The 20,695-nt window shown below is 40.7% G+C and overlaps 1 protein-coding gene across 4 annotated transcripts; it reads right to left on the bottom strand.

The window, feature by feature from the left end:
• Positions 1 to 627: 627 nt before the first annotated feature.
• On the bottom strand, positions 628 to 19,841 carry wls (Wnt ligand secretion mediator). Of its 4 annotated transcripts, none has more exons than XM_067605440.1 (13): positions 19,424 to 19,841; positions 15,136 to 15,408; positions 10,717 to 10,841; positions 10,030 to 10,191; positions 9,606 to 9,742; positions 6,862 to 7,030; positions 6,303 to 6,422; positions 5,195 to 5,292; positions 4,904 to 4,967; positions 3,782 to 3,925; positions 3,588 to 3,671; positions 3,255 to 3,423; positions 628 to 1,654 (listed from the first exon to the last, which is right to left on the bottom strand). In XM_067605440.1, exons 1-13 carry the CDS (start codon positions 19,527 to 19,529, stop codon positions 1,545 to 1,547), a joined length of 1,761 nt encoding a protein of 586 aa, XP_067461541.1. In that variant the 5' UTR covers positions 19,530 to 19,841; the 3' UTR covers positions 628 to 1,544. The 4 variants fall into 4 exon arrangements, with proteins under 4 accessions (XP_067461541.1, XP_067461542.1, XP_067461543.1 ...); XM_067605441.1 differs by having other exon boundaries at positions 3,270 to 3,423; positions 19,424 to 19,840; XM_067605442.1 differs by lacking the exon at positions 6,303 to 6,422 and having other exon boundaries at positions 19,424 to 19,838.
• Positions 19,842 to 20,695: the final 854 nt, after the last annotated feature.

The following is a 20,695-nucleotide window of genomic DNA, read 5'->3' as shown; positions in this document are numbered from 1 at the left end:
GTTTTAGTCATGTTTTCTTATTCTTTTGATTCTGTAAAGCATTCCGTTGACTGTTTTAAAAAGTGATATACAAATAAAGCTCACATTATTATTTTAATTATCCCAAACAATAATACTTAAAATTTTACACCAAATGTAAAATCGTAATCTATAGATGAACAGGGATCAGTCACATGTTGCAGTCTCCCGAAGTGTATATGTTTGAATGAAAACTGTATTTGTATATTGCTGATGAAGCTCAATAAATGCAAAAGCAAGTGAAATTTATTCCCAGAATATTCATCTCCGCATATACTTAAAAATCTATAAAAAAAGATAACTTCCTGTCTCACACTAGTTGTCTCTGTCTAGCTTGACCAACATGAGAAAGTGAAACTGGTTTGTTGTTCTGCTCTGAGCCTTGCAGAGGCGCACTCTGCCCACATGAATACATGTTCAGATTGAGGCACAGTAGTTAGACACAAAGTCCAGTTTAATTCAAACAACTCTGCAGCCTGTGCCAAGCATTTACAACAGTTTATTATACAATTTTTCTTTAATTTATTGCCAAATAAGACTATAAATAACGACTTGCAGAAAGAATATGAGCCAAACATTTAGAGCAAGGAATAGGACAATACATAAAAGTATTAAGCAAAAGTTTTTTTATTTAAATTAGAATAAAAAGCAAAACAAAAACAACTAAGAACCATGTATAATGAGCTACAATCAACTTCAAACCTCTTTGTTAACATTGATAGAGCTTGATGCATATATTTTGTGAAGCTGAAAATAAGCACTTTATAAAAAATAGATATCTACAATGTAACATAATGACCGTACAGTATGAATTTCCCAAAGTGGCTATGTGGTCTGTACATTTCCCCCAATGATATAAAAAAAGAACCACCACTTGAAAGACTAACAACAGTGTTCCACATGATCTACTTTCTATGGAAGAATATGTGTTTGTGACAGGCTCTGAGGCCTCGACTGAGAGTATTACAGGTAGAAATGAAAATCAAACCAAGTGGCAAATTTGCATCCAAAAAACCTTCCTGTCCATCTGTATCAAAAGCTCAGGTCTTTACAAACAAGTTAAACCTCACTGAAAAACAGGAGTGTGACTGCTGCAAAATGCAACTTTTGACCACCAAGAAATGTTTTTCTTTGCACTCAGATCTCTATAAAGCAGCTTTCACGTACCTGACTTGGTGACAAAAGAGTTGTGCAACATTTACAAACACAACATAGTTTACATAAAGTATGAAATGTAAAAAAAAAATCCACCATGAAATGAAAGGAACTGATAAGAGTGTTGATAATATTCAGTCTTTAGGGGATTCAATAGGGACTTTAGGGACAATAGGGAACAGGGTGGCACGTAACAAGTCACACAGCTAAAGATTTGGTGCTGGGAGGAGGGCAGCGACTGTGGGACTGGTAGGTTCATGCAAGGTGGATTGTTGATGCTGTTTGAGCACCAAGAGATGTCGAGAGAAAAGCCTGTTTGATTACATATACAAGGGAGGGGATCGTTGGAGCAGTAGGTAACAGTGTGAGATCTACTCTTGGGCCGTTTTGCCAGTCATCTTGTAGATCTCAGTGGGAGCGTCAACATGTGTGATGGTGGTAGTCAGCTGGATGTCCTCTCCACTGTTTGCTCCGGTACCTCCTGCACACACAGACATGACACATCATCAGTATGCCCATGACGGATAACGAGAATACAAAACATTTTAAGAGCATGTAATTTGTTGTTTGGGATCTCGCTGTCCCCATTTCCCTGTTTATTCCTGTGTATTGCTGCAGACAATCCGCTGCATATCAAGTCGGTTAAGCTGAATTTCATTGACATAAATACTTTCAGCTTGATCGAAACAGAAGTAAAACTGAGTGAGCTGATAAAGTAAATCAACACAGAGAGACAGAGACTTGGAGAGAGGCAGCCGTCCCATAAGATTGGTTGATGCGCTTCAGGGAAAGCTTCCAGACCTTCAAACCCATTTTTTTCTCCTCTCTCTGTGTCACTGACGTCAGGAGATGGATGGGTGGTTTTCATTACTTCCCCGCTCTCCCCTCCACCCCCTCTCTTCACTGTTCTCTTCCTTTCCGTCTGGAAGGAAGCCTGGTGTCCATTAGAATCACCCTCTTGGGCCAAAGAGACCTTTCTTTCCCCTGGGAATCTGGGTCCTTCTCAAACCCCCCCTCCCCCCTTCCTCCAAAAACAAACTTTAGATGAATAGGCAGCTTTACAGCAGAAGACAGGCCGATGCTCTCCATCAGAATGAGGTGAGAGCAACTGACATTAATGTCATTTAACCATTTTAATAACTTTAATACAATGAGAAGACAACATGGTTAGGGCTTAATTATGTAACACTTTGAAATACAGAATGTAAACTAACTGTAGTAAGTGTTACATTACACTTTCAAAGATGTCAACCCTAATCTCTATTAAAGTAAAGATAAGGACAAAGAAAAAAGGTAAAGATTATTTTAAAAACTATTCAAGCCCCTGAAAACTTATTTTCTCAATCAGCTTCTACTATGAGTGACAGGATCCAACATTAACACAATACTTTCTGCCAAGGTCAGAGCCATTTTGGTTATTTCATGTGACAGATTTTGTTTTTTCTATTTTGCTACGTGCTCTTCTCACTGGTTTGATGTGGGCGGAATTAGTTAGAAAAAAGGTGATGTCACATACTTCCCATCAGGATTGAGCAACATTTGAATCGGAATATGACGACATTTGGTGGTTTGTTTGGTTACTGTCAATCAGATCTGATCAAACCACACCCCCAGAGTCCTGATGCATTAGTTGACTTTTTCACTTTCACATTTAAACTTTAATGTTGCTTATTTAGTTGTGAATATTTAATGTTAGAGAAATACTTAAGAATTGAAGCTACGTCTTCAGAGACTTTAAAAACACATCAGTGAGCCACACCGTTGCACTGTGTGACATGTTCCTTCATTATGATGAACATGGGCACAGTACTTAATTTTTTAGTTCATCCCACGTACAGCGCATATTACTCCACAGCTTAAAATAGCCCCCAACGAATACCCTGTTTATTCATGTTTGCGTAAAGTTCACCTGTTTTAGGAAAAAATTAAACTACATTTGTGGCTTGTTTTTATAGATTTATGACGTCAGTAGGAGCAAATGGCTTTAGGGCTCAGTGACACAGGCGAGGTAGGGAAGTCAGAGAGAACTGAGTGACAGTCCGTGTTATTTCTTTGGATTGTTGGTAGAAATAAATAGTTACCAGTGATACACTGACCACTTGATTGCTCGTCTCCGTAGCGTTTGTGAGATGGGGCGTAGAGGAACATGATGGCGAAGACGTACAGGTTCCACATGCCGTAGATGCCGGTGAAGAAAGCGCTGTTCACCTGTACAGTGTGTTCTCCCCAGTGCCAATGACCCTCATTCACCTGGGCAGACAAAACATAAACACATACTTTGGAGAGCTGTGTGGTAGGTTGTTTGTGTATTTGGGGACAGTAGCAAAAGAGCTTTTATAATCACCTAAGTGCTTCTAACTGAGAGGGGCAACTGTCCTGATTTTACAACATTTTACAACAATATGGAGACTCACCTGACTGATGATGAAGAAGATGACAGTCATGGCAGCACAAAACAGAGTGACCAGCATGAGGAACTTGAACCTGAAAATCAGACCCTAAAAGGGGATGCAGGGGGATGAATTAGTAACATAAAAACATACTCAGTGTAGCAGAGCAACTTGGAGATGCAAACACGAGAGTGACAAATGAATCAAACCACACACACCTCGTAGTGTAGGCGTCGGGCCTTGGACATGGCAGGCAGTGAAGTCCTCTTACCGCTGATGTTGCGGAAGACTTGAAAGACCATGAAGCAGAGGAAGAGGAAGTAGAGACAGGCACAGATCCCTGCCACAATTATGAATGCCATCTGAGGCAACACCAGTCAAGGAAATAACCAAATAAGATAAAAAAAGAATCTGATCTGCAGCAAAAGCAAGTAGACTGTGCACTGGTATGCAGCTTCAGCTGTACATCCACCAGAATGTAATGTAACATATATTGCAGACTGAAAATGGGCTAATGAGTGGGAAAGACAATAAATAAGAGTTTTACAAAATTGCACATATCTACATTGTAATCAGTAAATGTAAATCCAAAAAAATTGCTGTTACATGCCTTGTTAGTCTTTGTCTCTTATAAAACCTTTACTGCAGTAGAAGGCACAGCAGAAACTTGTCAGCAGTGGGCCTTATAAAGATTTGATGACCCTGGTTATAGACACTGTACCAAATGTATTCATCAAACCACAGAGACTCAAGAAAACGTGGCAAGCTTTTCCTTCGGAAAAGGCTCGGAGAGGGAGAGGGGGAAGGGGAGAAAAAGACAGAGAGGTGTTCTGGCACTTGTTTTTGACGATGAATCTTGCATTCCTCAGCCTGGCAAGCACAGCAACAAACAGGTACACACACATAAACACATCATGTCCAGACTCTTGGCAATGCTCTCACGTATGGCATTACTGAATTATTTCTCATCTTATTAGTCTAGAGATCAGTTTTTCAGCTCATGCTGAGGCCCAGCAAGAGGAAATGTATATGTACTGCAATTATAGGAGGCAAAGCATTGAGTCATGATCACCAGTGCTTTAAAAATAAGACAAAAATAAGTAGTAGTTTTGTATTTGGCACAGTATTGGTAAAGACATGACTTTGTTCCAACAACAAGAACATAAACATGGCGATTTTTATTGGCTGCTAAACTGCAAAACATGATTTACACTCACAGAGTCTTTCCTGTTTAATGAATGTACAACATTTGGCCAGACCAGCTGCTCACAGAGGTGATGGACAGCTCTTTTTCCTGTTGCTGAATACTTCAGTAATCATATGTTGTGTAAAAAGGATACAGCCAGCTCAGTTCCTACATCAGAAGCCCAGATGCTATAGAAGGGGTTTGTCAACTGGACACCCCTGGTAACACAAAACAACAACAAATTCACATGCTGCCTGTATTGAGAGTGTGACAGCATTTCATGTCATATGGCTGAAAATATGGACATGGCAGGCATAAAAGTAAGAAAAAAATACATAGCAGAATTTCAAATAAAGATGAAATATTATACTATATTGCACAATGAAATGTAGAACTTTTGTGAAATAAGTCTGCTGTTTTAAATAGTGAAGAAAACACTTCTCACCTCTCACACATGTCGAAGATAAAGAGGCAGAAGGAGCCAAACACGATGGGTCCGACCTGCTTCCAGTAAACTGAGAAACGGTTCCTCTCTGTCTGGTCCTGAGAGAAAAGGACAAAATAGATTCAAAGACGTGATATACTACATTGAATGAGTTCACCAGGACAAACAGGCATCCACCCCCCCCCCCCAGCTTTAAAACAGTGTCTCCTTGTTCTTCTTCAGGGGTAACCCTGGCAAAACCATCAAAATGTTCAGGTGACTATGACAATATTTACACCCTTGGACATTTTAATGTTTGAACCTTTGCATCACAACAGATGTACAGGTAATGTTAATTGTTCTACACTGATCAAAAGAATGTCAAAGTGACACAAAAACACAAAATAAGTGATTCATTATGACTCTTCTGAATCATGACAGGTGCAGCCAACTGTTTTTTAGACATTACATGGCATATTAAATGGAGCCAAAAAGTAATATTTGTAAAAACAAAAGAAACAAAAAAAAAAAAAGAGGGCATCTCTCCATTGTACGAAAAGGTGACAATACAAAATAACAGATATTCACATGGCTGCAATCAAGCACTGACAGACAGACATGCACAATGTGTACACAGCAATCAGTGCATTATATGTCCAAAGACTGGGAGATCAAACGTCAGGTGCTGCACAGACGAGTGTACAATGAGGTGCGCACACACACACACACACACACACACACACAGGACTCAATGAAGGGAACCCAGAGAACAAGCAACCAGCTTTAGTATTGGATAAGAAGCGTATTATTAGTTAAGGCAGAGAAGCACAGTCATCGCATGCATCTTCTGGCCTCTCAGAAAGCACTACAAGCGCGAGGTGTAGCAGAAATGTGGAGTGCTGCTTTGATTGAAGCGCAAAGGGGAGCCTTCCTCCCCATAAGATAGCAACAGCCTGCTGTGCAGAACATACTGCTGGCCAGAGAGCTGATTCTGACATAGACATGAAGCTCATCAAACAGGTCAACAAGTTAATGGTCCCTGCTCCTTAGTGAGGAATGTCTGACAATCTCTGTGACTGCTCCAGTTTCTGCCAAACTACAGATGCTTCTGCAGCCAGATGAGAATGACCTGCAATTTATTTGTGGGCTGAAGGCCATGTTCAGGGAAGATTTTGATGGCTGGTACACAGCTCTGACACATCTTCACTTCTCCTCTGCTCAGAGCCAATGCTTCAAAGAACTGCATATCCTGGACAAAACGACAGCAGAGTCAAGATCGGAAAAACCTTATTCCATAAAACACAATTTAATTTTTATTAGTAGATGATGAGCAAGAGCAGTGTGTGGGATCCTCCTTTCTCAAGACAGTAGTATAAGTCTTTAATTGTGTCACTCTTATTGAAAGCTGGAAGTGCGCTACACTTTTTATAAGCTTACATTAGGCTGGAATAAGAAAGAGGAGAAAATGCATGGACGTTAAAGCATTCCTCTAAACAAGCATTAAGTCTTGTTCTCAGAGAAGCAGGCAATTGTTTTCATTAACCAGTCAACCCAGAATTGCTGTGAAAGAACTTAAAGGCTGTAGGTGAGATGGCAGCTAGCAAGTGACTCTACAGGTCAGTGAGGAAAACAAAAAAAAATACATAGAGCATGCCAAACTTTAGGTTAAACTGTGCTGTGTTCAGTACCATGAGGTGCTCCCCGCAGAAGATGATCCAGAAGGAGAGCAACATGGAATAGAAGATTCCCTGCCTGATGTCGCCAAAGAGCAGCATCCAGGTCCAGTTGAAGCCAACAGAGAACCACTCCACTGGGATGTTGATGAAGGTCATGGAGATGCCCAGAGCTAAGATTACCCTGAAGGAGCAAAAACATTCTTAAAACTGGAATATGTCACGCTCATTACCTACTTCACATTGAAAGGTCTCAACAACAGTTAAGAGTAGTAGGATTACAATTTTTTTGATGCATTTGTGGCATAATTGACTTCAACCAGGCATGTATATTTGTGTTTATCTATCATCAAGCTAGCATCAACAGAAATTTAATAAAGAAGCTACAGCCCCTGACAGGCTTCCCACCAGAATCTGGACTACATCTTTAAACAGCGAGGGTACGTCTGTGTCTGCTGAAGCAAACTCATTAGATCTCAGGACATTATTGATTAGCCATTCGGCTACAAGCACAGTGTGTCCCCATTGACCTGACCAATTCTATATAATTCACTACTTTTCCAGATAACCTCATTATTACAGCTAACATCCCCTGACCTTGAAATCCAGACATTTAGAGGAATAAGGGCGAATGAGCAATCAACCTACAAAGAGACAGAATAAAAGCTCATCTTCCCAGTGTCTGCGACAGGTCTCTGCATGCCTCCAGTAGATGAAAGGATGATCGTAAATATAGTGAAAAGGGCAAAACAGAGCTACACAGAGAGAGTGTGTGTGTGTGTGAGAGAGAGAGAACAGAAGAAAACAAGCAGATTACGGTGATCTGAAGCATCTGCTTTAGGTAGAAAACTTTTTTGCAACCACTGAGTAATACAGGCTCTAAGCAATGCAGCTCAACACAGTGATGTTTTACAAAGTGAAACCACATTTGGGTGGTATGCTGGGAATGCGCCCTGAGCAAAACCAACACAGACGGGAGAGCTGAGGCCATATTCTGTCTGTGTGAATGTGTGTCAAGACAAAGACAAAGAGCTTTGTATGTAAAGAAGTTAATAAGGTAGGGGTCTTCACAGCAGACAGGTGTAAGTAATAACATTAGTTCATGGTGCAGTTCCAAAGCGCTGGTATGGTGCATGCTGACTCACTGAGAGACTTTATGGAACACAGCCATTGTTAATGTTATCAATTATACCTGTGCTTTTTTCTGCTATGACAAGTAAAAATGATGGCTGTGAAAAAATCCATAAATGTGCCAAGCACAGAACATTTTTCAGATTACAATTTCAGGAGAAATTTCTGCATCAGAAAATGAAGATGATGGATGTTTGCGTGTAATAACCTATTATATCATCCTTATCCATTTTCCACATTGAAAGGACCCCACTCACACTCTGTCCTTTTGAGTTTAGAGGAAGTCTGAGGTTTACCATTCTGACACCTCTGTGGGCCAGCATGACAGGGAACTCTGGTAAAGCTTTTACCAGCATGAAAAAATCATCCACTGCCCACAAATAGGTTACGAGTCGCACTTCCTGAGAGCTTACTGGTCATTTGGGAATAAAAGCCTTGAGCCGGAAAAGATAGAGAGAAGGAGAGAGACATTGACTGTGTGTGAGTGTGTGTGTGTGTGTGTGTTGTCTCAGCGAGCTGACGTGTATGTCCCAAATGTGTGTCGAGTGCTAGCTTGCACATTTTGTAACGTGTTTCATGCTTCAACAGGCACTTCCTGTGGCGCAGAACACTGCCTCGTACTGATCCGTCTTCCCAGCACGGCAGGGGGTTAGACAAACACTGGGCTCTGAGCATGCCTCCAACTTTCCCCAACATGGCATTCAAACCATCTGCTTCAGGCAGAACTACCTGGATTTGCAGCTGTGATCTTTGCAGACTTGAATTTCCAAAGTTTGGTTAAGAATTTGACACTAATATCTGGTGTTCTGAATCTTTTTTTTCCGAGAAAGAGGAGGAATGCCTTTTTTTAGTGTAAAGTTCAACATTTTCTTTGAAATAAAGTAATAATTTGGTAGACAGTCAAAGACACGTCGGGGGTTGACTTTGAAATACTAATGACTTAGAAATTAATTCAATGATACCAACATTTAAACGCCATTTAATTGACTTGCTGAAAGACGAAAGAGAAAGAGAGAGAGAAAGTGCACATATGGACAAAAGAGAGATTAACTCTATTTAACTATGATTACATGTAATTCAGTGTAATTATTTTGTTTACCAGTGAAGTGTATGAATTGAACTACACTGCGCTGGAGTCTCTGCTAACAGTTAAAAGCAGGGTGACAGCTGTCTCGTATCAGTCGAACACCCATTTGCTGTTAGAATGTGTTTTGTTTTGTTTTCTTAACACATTTGTTTGTTTACACCACCTTACTAATTATTTAACATGCATTCACAAAGTTGAGTGATAACATTGTTCCACGTACGCGGGATGAACAACACCTTCCGATCTCTGTGACCTTCAGTGTGCAGAGTTAGAATGACCTACTTCTATATTTCATCCATACTTAATATGTGCCTTCATCCAGCAGACACACTGATGCAGAACCTCAGCATCATTTAATGAAACTATTACTCTGAGTCCTGGCTGTGTTCATGCAAACCACTGAACAAATGTCGATGTAATTGTAGGTGATAGGCATTTTGGCATTTTCCCTAACAACAACAACAAAATAATAATAATAATAATAATAATAATAATATATGGTTACAGAACAACACTGACACCGATGAAGGAGCAGTCTTACTTCTCCAGCAGCACAGGAGGTCTGCTCATGAGGGTGATGCGTCTCCAGTACCAGATCATGATGATGAGGATGCTGGGTGTGAGGAACGTCTTCATGGCGAACCAAACTTTGGTGAAACCTCCATTCTGGTGGATGCTCTTCGAGGAGAAACAAACACAAGTGTCAGCTTGTACATACAGTATGTCATGTATGTCATTTATTGCACAAATGCACCTTATATTCCATCATCATTTTACAAATAATATCACGAGCTAGTAATACATTATATCCAAGGTTTTCTCCACTTAAGTCCAACTATGGCCAAAATTGTCACACTGGCACTCTTGAAAGGAATCTCAGTTCTGTGCATCAAAATGAAAGAGTGCACAAGTAAGCTTCAGGTTCCAAGATACAGTAACGCCAAACAAATCAAAAGTCAACTTACAACCAGACGAATGTCCTTGATTTCTCCAATCCCCACGTTGATTTTCTTGCGCTCATTGACAGGCAGGCGGATGTTGAGGAGATAGTATTTATGGGCCACACTACCAACTTCCATGAAGGGCAGCGTGTCACAGTCGTAGTAACGGCCCTCATTCTCAAAGGTCTGGAGAACACACAAGCAGCACACAGTGTCTGGTTAAAGCACATTCATCTGGAGGCAGATGCAATAAGGCCCCTGTAATTTCAGCCTCAATCAGGCTGGGCAGCAGTCTGCAAGCGTTAATTAAAAATGGTCACATTTCCCTCAAGCTCGACTGTGGAAATACTCCCATATAAATGTGGTTCATTAGTCAACAGTTTACATCAGCTAAGTATCATTACAATTTGCAGCAGCATGGTGGACTGAAATCCCCTAACGAATATTGGAGGATATAAAAAAAAATCTCAGATCTCATAATGCCATGAAATCGCAACATAAACCAATTACTTAGATTCATTATACAAAAACAATAACATTTGTGAAAGCTACTAGCAAGAAATAACAGACAAAATACATCATATTAGTGTAATAACTCTGTCCGGACTCACTATTTAACACCTAATATTTTAACAACTCAATAAGTTGTTTTTGGTTTATTGGTTAATGTAGAGATGTGTTATCATGAAGCACACAGTGTTGTTTCCACACCTTGGCAGTAGTGAAGCTGCAGTTGAGCTTCCGCTGTTCAAAAGAGCGAGCCATCTCCGTCCACTCGCTGACTGTGTCGTCTCTGTAGGCCAGGCCCACATCAACGGTGACCAACGCTCCATCCTCTGGACACAAGAATGACCCAAGAAATTCACTCTCGGATCAATACAACCATTTGGTAGACAGTTTCTTGTTGAAGATTTGGCAATGAATACACCCCCTCCGAATCATTGAAAGTGCAATTTGTGCAGTTATGATTCAGACTTGAACTGGCATCATAGTCATTATTTCTAGCATAGTGTATGAAGAACAGAGAATTTATTTTCCAAAATGCAAAAATGGGAAAATAAATTGAATAATACATTCATGTTCCAGTGTGTATTTCAATGCCTCCTCACTGCACAACCCTGCTGCCTGCTACTATCCCTATGAAGGGATAAAATTAAGTCCTGATGACAGACAGCCATGGCCTTTTAACTATACCACCATCAAAGTGACTACACAGCCAGCACTGACAAGGAGACATTCCCGACTGCAAACGTACTGTTCGTTTTCAGTTGACATGCTAGTGTTTTTGCTTGCTTATGTATTCAGAGTGGTACAGTGTAAAGAAAGTAATGTGAAGATGATGTTGTACATTTTAAATCATTAATCTTCCGTACATGGCTGCAGCTGGATCTGTCATAAGAATCATTCAGTTGATTCAAGAAGGCTTTATTTGGTTGGTTTATCCTAAAACAAACATGTTTATACAAGGTCAAACCAATTAAGTGTTAATATGTGATCCCGTCACCTGGAATGGGCCTGAAACAGATTAATAGGATAATTTCTCTGCATGTAAACATAATCAGTGATTCAGTCTGCTCTCCATGGTGGCCCAAATCTAGGTTACTTCCTACTTGACATAAACTTCAACAAGACCTTGAGCTGGCCTCCAACAGTCCAGCCCAGTGAATCGAACAAAAGCATCCAAAGCCAAGCTATTAAAACTGCATCTTTAGATCACATTACAAAGCCAAGTGTTCTCTCCTCCAGCCCTCCAGAGTGCCTCTTGTGCTGTTATGAAACAAGCTGGAATGAAGAGAAAGAAACCCAGTGGCCTGTGCTGTGAGAAAGGAAAAAAAAAAAAAAAAAAAAAAAAAAGGAGAGGAAGGGGGAGAGTGAACCAGATGAGAACTGGCAGCAGACTGTCTCTGTATTGCCCTTTACTCTGCCATTGGTCGAGCCAGACGCCCTCGAATGTCAGTTTACTTCATGCAAACATTCCACTCCAGTCCAGCGGCCATCGCCACGGAAACTAAGCCTCCTCAACAGCTGTGTTATTGCTGGACCCCGGCCAAGGGGTGCTTGGTGCCTGGGTGGAGTGGGGCAGGTGGGTGGGGTGGTTAATAAGGGCGAAGCTCTTCCCTGGGACGAACATTGTTACACAGATAAGCTGGTCAAGGAAGAGATAGCCTTGTGTTCATTTGTCATACAGCTGTGGAACAGAATCCGCCTACCTTAGGCATGGCGAGCATTCTGGTCGGGATTAAGACGAGGTGACACCATTTTGTTAATTGTGGCTCCATTGCTTCTAAGGTTGAGGTTTGATTTATTTAAAAATCTGAATCCATTACCTAATCAGTTTATCTGAATCCTATCAAATCTGTTTAGGTCTAATTAAACTATTTCAATTAACAAAAATTATGAGAGAGTTGAATTTTTACCAGAAAGAATGCAGCTTTGCTATTTAGCTCAATGAATACCTGAATGTTTTATACATTGCTCTTTTATAAGAAATAAGGAGTATTTTCCAAGACGAACGAATCTATATTTTACCAAAACAAAACTGGCCGTCAGAAACAAACCATAATATGGTTGTTTCTTTACTATCAGCTTGCTAGATAAGGATGTTAATAATAGCCGTCAAGTCTTTCCATGTACTGCTGGATCACATTTTGCTTTGCTAAATAAAACAATGAGAACCTAGTTTTAAAATGAAAACAAAGACAACTTCCAATCTATTCTGATGTATAAATGAGGTAGTAGCTGTAGTTTCACATAATTAGATGGCATTTGTTATCTGATGCCTACTTAAAATCAGGAAATTTGCCTTTTACTTACATTGTTACTGTAAATCAGGCGAAGGTATAATTTTTTTCTTTCTGTCTCACTACAATATAGGAAAGGTAGTGATGCAGAATTCTAGAAAAACTGAATTCTAGGAAGAAATTGTACATAAATGAATAGACTGAAATTTGTCAGAAAATTATGCATTTTAAAATAATGAATCCCACTGCTGGAACACCACCTGGTCTCTACCTTATGCTGCATCTACAGTACTCAGTTCTCAGAGTCCCTGCCGTAGCGCAGAAACATCTAAATGAGTCTGCAGCATCTGACAGAGAGACTTGTCTGTGGTCCAGGCTGAATCACAAACTCCGTCTGTCTGGCAGCCAGGCAGTAAACAACCCACAGCTGAGGCCAAGAATGTTAGCAAGCTAATTATGCTGATGACTAGGACATCATTGTGACATGACTTTTTAGACAAGCAAGGCCAGAGTGGCTGGGGCATACAAAATTAAACCGCAAACATTTGAACTTTCTGTTCTCTACATTGTTTAAATGACCTTTATTTTACTTAACCATTTTTCTGCTAATGACACGGTATAAGACAGATGTTTACCAAGTTTTACAAGCGTTTGTTACTTTAGACACGATTCTGTAATCGCCACAAAGCTTGAAGTGATGTTTGAATAGCTATACATTACAGGTGATAAAGGGAATGATGTGATTGAGAGTCAAAATTTCTTTCCCGGGTTAGACTCTCTCTTCATCCTCTCTAATCCCTTCTTTCATGATCCCAAGCACCCCACCAGGATACCAAACCCTGTCTTCTTTGAGACACCAGTTATCTCCCTCCTGCTCCCTTTCCTCTCATTCAAGCACTCCAACACTGAGATGCTGTAGGTCTGTCTCTGATACACTCCACAACAGTGTTGTCTGACACTGGGTGGGGACACAGGATGGATTACAGTCCAGTTGACAGTGTTTTTTCCCTTCACAATAATGCAAACTAGATATGTGACAAAGCCTAGGGGGCCAAAGATGAAACTAAATTTATTCAGTTAGCAAGTCTGGATCAAGAGAGATTTCAAGCTTAATCTTTACTTGTTTGCCCAAAGCTTTAATGTCACTTAACATTAAGACCGCTAGGAGTGTAGGAAGGACGAAAACAAGCATTAGAAGAGGCATGATACACCACAAAATGGCCCAATTAATCACCATGTTACACCACTGTCTTGGTCCCAAAGAAAATACAAGACAATAACAGCAAACATGTATTGCCACTCAGAAGGGGGTCGATTTAAACAACAATTTAAAAATGAAGGTGTTTGTGATATAAAATGATAATCTAAATATGGAGAAAAATGTCAGCACACCCTGTATAAATTGATATTATTAGTGGAATCTAAACATTGTACGTTAAATTGTGCCAACCTTTGCACAAATTATAATAACTTTAAATTATCCTGAAAATGGGGGGATGGAGAGGAATTTTGAGAACTGAAATCCACTGCATTGAGGTTATCTCATATTGTTATAAAGTATGTAAATCATTTGTTTCTGGTTCTCAGGAGCGGATAAAAGGACATTTCATTGCTGAGAGGCAACCAGCTATGAAACAGGGTGCAGATTACCGCTCCTCTCTCTTTATACCTGTCTCAAGAGTGTCTGTCAAGCCCGTCTACAAAACCCCCACGGTCTATGCCACTATAGAGAACAAATAGCGGGACATCCATCATTGTTTGCTGCCTTTCAGTGTAACAGAAATCCAATCTACTGAAAAAGACGCATTCCTGTAGGTTCCTCAAGCGTTCACTGTGATAGACTGAACCAAGAACTTGAGACAACGGCTTACCAGCATGTCTTGCAAGAAAGGTAAAATTAAAAAAAGACATAACAATGAGTATTACTGGTACAGTTATGACTGCACAAATGACTCTACACTTGAATTTAGGACGTGAGTGATTAGAAGTGACTGGATGGATGTGAGTATTTCAGAGGCTAGCTTGGTCTTACCAAGCCACTGTAAATATTTGCACACAGATAATCAAACTAAAAGGAATAACAAAGAGACAAAATATTGACACTACCGATCGAAAAATAAGACTCAGGCACTGAAAAAATGTTGCAGAACAAAAACTAAGACACTGTAGGTCACCCAAACTGGAAATACAATTAACATAAGTGATTATTAGTTGGTCCTTTAAGATTCCTCACACCAGATCCCATGTAAGACAGCATGGCCCCTTAGAGGCATATTAGATTAGATTTTCTTCCCACTCCTACATAGAAAGTCATGTCCTGAAAGAGAAACATGAGCCGTGTTGTCCTCACCCATTTTTTTGAAACCCATAACAAAGCCTTGTTTCTCACCTATCTGGTTGTACATCTTAAATGCGATGTCAAACTGCAAGATGACCAGCATAAACTGGAACCAGGGGCTCATCTCCTTGTTAGGTAGAGGAATGTGGACAGCAAACACAATGTTGTTGGCCTCAATCTTCTTAGCCATGGCCTCCTCGAAGTTCTGGATCTTATCGCACTGGTTTGGACCCCAAGGCATGAACCATTTTGTTTCCTGACGGCGGTTGACTATGTCCACACACTTGGTGGCCAAGTAGTGGACCGCTGTGGTGGGGCTGGGAGCTGGTGAGACAAATACATAGTGGAAGAGATATAAGACTGAGTGTCATGTTGAAATACTGCAGCAAAGTGTTTCAAGGTCCTGCCAAGCCAAATTTCCCTTCAAACTAATAAATCACGCAAAAAGTTTGAGTACAAATCAATAAATAAAACTTGAGCGCTGTGGATTAAACTGTGCACGGACAATATTAATATCTTAGCAACCATTAGGAACAGTCAACAGGTTGGGCTTGAGCCAAATCCAGTCCAAACACTTTGGCAATTACTTTTAACACTGTTTAGAAAATGCCTGGTAGCAAGACTCTCTCTCCTCTGAAGTGACGGGGAGAGAAAATTCCCGAAAGCTCTCAGGCACCAATTACACTGTTTATGCATTGAGATTCATGAGCTTGACAAGACGTGGTGTTTGTAGTCTCTACTCACGGGATTTTAGTAGTGCTTGCGAAAAGATCTGTCATTATCATGCAAACACAAAAACTTCAGTCTTCTGTTGTAAAAGCTGGAAGTCTGATGTGAACGAAACCTGAGAGGTCTGAGGGCCATGGTGTAGCCTCAAGGCAAAAGCTTAACTAGATCTTTTCGGATATTATGAAGATCTACATGTTTAGTGGGTCTGGTTGATTATTTGTGGCCTGAGTTCACTATTATCTCATTATATCAGATACAACACACTGCATGGGGGTTAAGGTTGATCCATAAAGACAATAAACAACCAGAAAAGTTTGTTTAATCTGTAGAAACAGACTCTAATGTGTAAATCGGCAGAGGTCCCCTTTAAGCACATGAAAATGTATTTAAAAGTCATGTGGCCAATTAAGTTGACTGGACATAAGAGGTAAATTTATGTGTGCATGCAAAGTGGGACAGATGGCATGTCAAAGAAACTCTTCCATGAATTGTAAAGCAGTGTGCACTGAAAGAGAAGTCATACATGAGCAAAAGCAAAACAAGTTTAACAAGTTTGAAAATTGCTGCATGCACCTAATAATTAAGAAAACAAATATGGAACCATCATAAGCTTCCTTTAGCTGTGCTATGTCACCCCCTTGTTCACTCATTCACTACTCTCTATGTAATAGATATATAACACTTTACTATACAGCAGCTACTGCGAGAGTGATAAATCATCCAGGCCAATAAACCATCCAGGATGACATATCAATCGATATTAGTTTATTGCAGATTTTGCATATCTGTGTATACACTCAGCGAGCATTTTATTATGAACACCTGTGCAATCTAATGCAATCCAATACAACAGCTCTGCCATAAATTCTACTTTTACAAAGCTTATACATTTTCAGTTTTTGTTGACGTTGTCAGAAAGATGATAATTCTACATTATGTTTATTATTGAGGTCATAGTGGGTGGTGGTGTACTGGAGTGCATTATATTGAAAAGTGTTGCTAATATTTTGCCCCCCTCATATATGTTAATGGAGTGGACGAAATATTAGAAACACTTTTCATCTAATCTAATCATCAAATCTAAGAGACCCATACAAAGATTGTTTTCAGAAATTCCTATCAGCCAATTTATCATTATGAATATTTGGAGTTATATCTGAGACTGATATCAGTATTGGTCTAAAAAAAATACAGTATCAATCAGAATATATACAGTGAGCAGTTACTTATTTGACACTTATGAATCATCATTTTGCTTCATCACTGACAGGTGTAGTGTCACATGTCTAATTTTTGTATCTATAAAAACGTGATGCACTGCATCGTAGGACTCAACAGGAAGAACTGTAAGTAGTGGTGTAACAGAAGTAGTTGTTACCCCCCCCCCCCCCCCATCGGATCTGAAAAATTATCCGATGTGACTCAACACCGTGATACGATCTGAACCGTGTGTTTTGTGATCTATTGCACCCTTAACTGTAAATACCAAGACATGGTTAATACTTTTGCTCCATTATGGGAATTTGAAGGAATTTCCAAGCTCATCCATTATCATACGCAACATCTACTGTAAAAATGTGATTATTGAGGAAGGTCTTTCTCAGATTGCCAAATTCTGTAATTTCTGTGTTGATTTGTGTTTCAACATGACTGTGGACCCAGGCATACAGGCTAAACAACTCTGAAGTGGCTTCACAACATGGACATAAAAGTCCTGCAAGTATCCTCCCCATTCGTTTATCAGATTCGCAAGAAAGAGTGGGACAAATACTCTAGCCATGTTTGTGCCAAGCTGTAAAGGGATGTATCCAAAAAGACTCCAGAAGCTGTAATTACTGCCACAGGTGATTCTGGGAAGTACTGAATCATGGGGGTGAACATGAAAGTGCAGAGTTTCCAGATTCAGCTCATGAGAAAGATTAGTGACACATCTGAGAAGACTTAAAGCTGTAATCACTGTCAAACGTGCTTCTAGCAAGCAGCAACCCAAGAGGATTAATACTTGTAGATAGCATATTTCAGTATTTCCTAGTTTCCGAGGCATACTAACCAGGATTGCAAGAAAATGGTACCAGCCAGTACAGACTCAGTTATCTGTACATCTGTTCATATCTGTTCAGGCATGACAGAGAGCTGAAGGGCGGACACCACAAACACCCTTTGAGTTACACTCCATAGTGTCATAAAACTTAACAAAGGATGTCCTCAAGGAAACTTTAATTGTGTAAGTGTGTTAACAGCTGTGTAAAGTAATAAAAAAAACACACATACGCACACAGAGCAACAAAGTGGAAACCAGACTGAATTAAACCCAGTTATCTGGAACCCCTCTGAGTTCAATTATCTAGTGACCCTGAGAGTCCAGCAGCACACCGGCTCCTCCAGTCTCCATCGCAGTGTGTCCAGAATAATGGCCGTCCCCTCAGCCCGCTGACCCCATGCCGTGTTCCCGGGTTTGTTGGGAAACAAGGGGAGAAAAAACCCTTTCTACTCAATTACCCCTGCCGCCCCCGGCCACCGAGCAAACACAAAGGAATCTGGCTTCATTAAAACCATCTCAGCCAGGAACGAACCAAACAAGCTAATTTATCACCAGCCATCTAGTGAGCGAGAAGGACCGCGGGGACACAAGAGAGGCTGACTGGTGTTTCGGAAGGGGTGGGGGCGGCTGTGGGTGGTTTCCAGATTCAAGCCATTAGAAAGATCATACACATGGGCTCAACTTCTATCAACTGTGTGTGTTGCCATTGTGCATGTGTGTGAGCGTGTGGGTGGATTTGAAGAAATTTGACAGCAAACTCTGATGCGGTCCTCAAGGCGAGATGCAACTTTGACAGCTGTGTGCACTTGTGCGTTCTTGTGTCTTGTTGTGTGTCTGTCTCATTGCAGCTGAAGCTAGAGGAAGAGGGGGAGAGGAGGAAATACACTGTGCCTGCGAGGGGATAGGGATTTGGGGAGAAGGGGATACACACAGGGAGGAGGACGAGGAGGAGGGGGGGGGGGAAGGAGTGAAAGGAAGGTAGAGATGCTGCCTGGGGCCCCACACAGCAGACAGACATATATGGGAGGAGGGGTAAGGAGGAGGAGGAGGAGGTATGAGAAGAGAAAAGGGGGGGAAGAACATTCGAGTTTGGATCAAAGAAGTGAGAAAAAAAAGACACAAAAGGTTGGATGTATTTCAGAGTGTTCCTGCGTTGAAAAGCAGACATTTTACCCACAAGAGTGTTATTTTTAGCCTAAAAAAATAACGCCACCGCTTGTGGCATGCAGACAGTCAGGCAGGCAGGCAACACCTTGATACAAAGCAGTGATTTAGCTGAGGTGCACTTCGGCAGCTTTGGTGTCCAAGTGACTGTTTCAAAGCACATTTCTTTATACACAGCTATGTCAATGCCTTGTAGGTAAAACGCAGCTGAAAGTTGTCGCTTACCGGTCTTTTCTTTTCTTTTAAAAACGTCTATTAACGCTGGTATGGAGGTATTTACCGAGCTGCCCAACTTCAAACTTTGCCCTTTTACCGTTTAGAGACATTAACGGTTAAAATTCAACAGGCAGAGACGTGCAGGCTAACGTTAGCTAAACAAAACATAAAAGTGAGGGAAAAACTTACCAATTAAACCGCCGACCATGAAGGCAAACGCCTGGAACAAAAGCAGAGTAACACCCACTATCACTAACTTTTTCGTGCTCATATTCTCTATAATAGCCCCCGCCATTGTGAAGGAAAAGTTGGAGTTTTCAAAATAAAAAAAATCACACCGAGCGACTAAAAAACAATAATGTGGCTGAAAAGAGACGAATCCGCTGCATCAACGGCCGGTAATGAAGTCGAGCTGGGCCCCCTCCACCGCTCTGCTCCTGCCTTTCAACTTCGAAGGAGGAAAAAGAGGAGGAAAAAAAAATAGGAATCACATGACCGAATAGCACTCAGCTTTATCCCCCGAACAGCCAACACCAGAGCGGGGAGAGGTTTGTGGAGCGCCGCCGCATTGCAATAGAGGCTGCTGGTAATGCAGGTTACCGTGTCATTGAACGCCTGTAATAGCCTGTTGTGCGGGCGCAGCCTGCAGGGCTATTTAAAGGAAGGTTTTAGAGGTCCCATCTCATGTTTAGTGCTCAATACCCGTCAACACATTGTCCTTCAAAAGCTATTCTTGATTCACATCAAAAAATAGACATGGCTACTGCATTTGATGTGTGTGTCATTTTCAGTGTTACAACATTTTGCAGTTTTGAGTTTGTGGCAACATGATACACTTGTGTGAGTGTTGTTTTATAATAGGTAACGGATTTAAAAGGGGATTTAAAGCTCCAATGCAGACCACAACACATCTGACTGAACCAGCCCCTTGGTGTGGTTTTGTGTCTTGACCTTATTTTCTTACCTCAATTGAAATTTTCCACCAGATGATGGAGCTGAGCTAAAGATTTTCTTGGAGTAGTTGATATGACTACTCCAAGGACTCCTTAAAAGCAAAGCTGGATCCCCAGGGGTCCCAAAAGCCCAGGTTTATGTCACACACTTAATCTGTTTAATCACAAATGTGTTAGAAAATTGCAGCGCTGAAGTACAGCATCAACTGTGTCAGGTCCTTCATCCTCCATCTTGTGGTTCTGGTCTCGAAGAAGGACCCTGTGTCAAAATCTAGTTTCAAGACTTTAATTGTTTTATCTTATATTGTGCTCATTTGTTGGTAAGTTGTGTTTTATCGAATGGCACACAGAAAACTGAGGGCAAGGTTATTTTCATAGGGATGCAACCAATAGGTCTGACAGTTATTTTCTTAATAATAATTGATTGTTTAGCATAAAATGTCAGAAAATAGTGAAAAATGCAGATCATTACTACCTGATGCCCAAGTTAACATATTCGGATGACTTG

This window comes from Thunnus thynnus, chromosome 12 (genome assembly GCF_963924715.1).
Source record: "Thunnus thynnus chromosome 12, fThuThy2.1, whole genome shotgun sequence".
NCBI classification, from domain to species: Eukaryota; Metazoa; Chordata; class Actinopteri; order Scombriformes; family Scombridae; genus Thunnus; species Thunnus thynnus.
This window is presented reverse-complemented; position numbering and strand designations above follow the sequence as displayed.

Bases quoted from the DNA above. Each gene is read 5' to 3' on its own strand.
- wls (XM_067605440.1), bottom strand. From the start codon at position 19,529: ATGGCGGGGGCTATTATAGAGAATATGAGCACGAAAAAGTTAGTGATA. The intron at 6,423-6,861 runs GTACTGAACACA...CGTTTTGTCCAG, and splicing joins TCTGCGGGGAGCACCTCATG to GATATGCAGTTCTTTGAAGC. The intron at 3,424-3,587 runs GTGAGTCTCCAT...TTGTCTGCCCAG, and splicing joins TCTTCTTCATCATCAGTCAG to GTGAATGAGGGTCATTGGCA.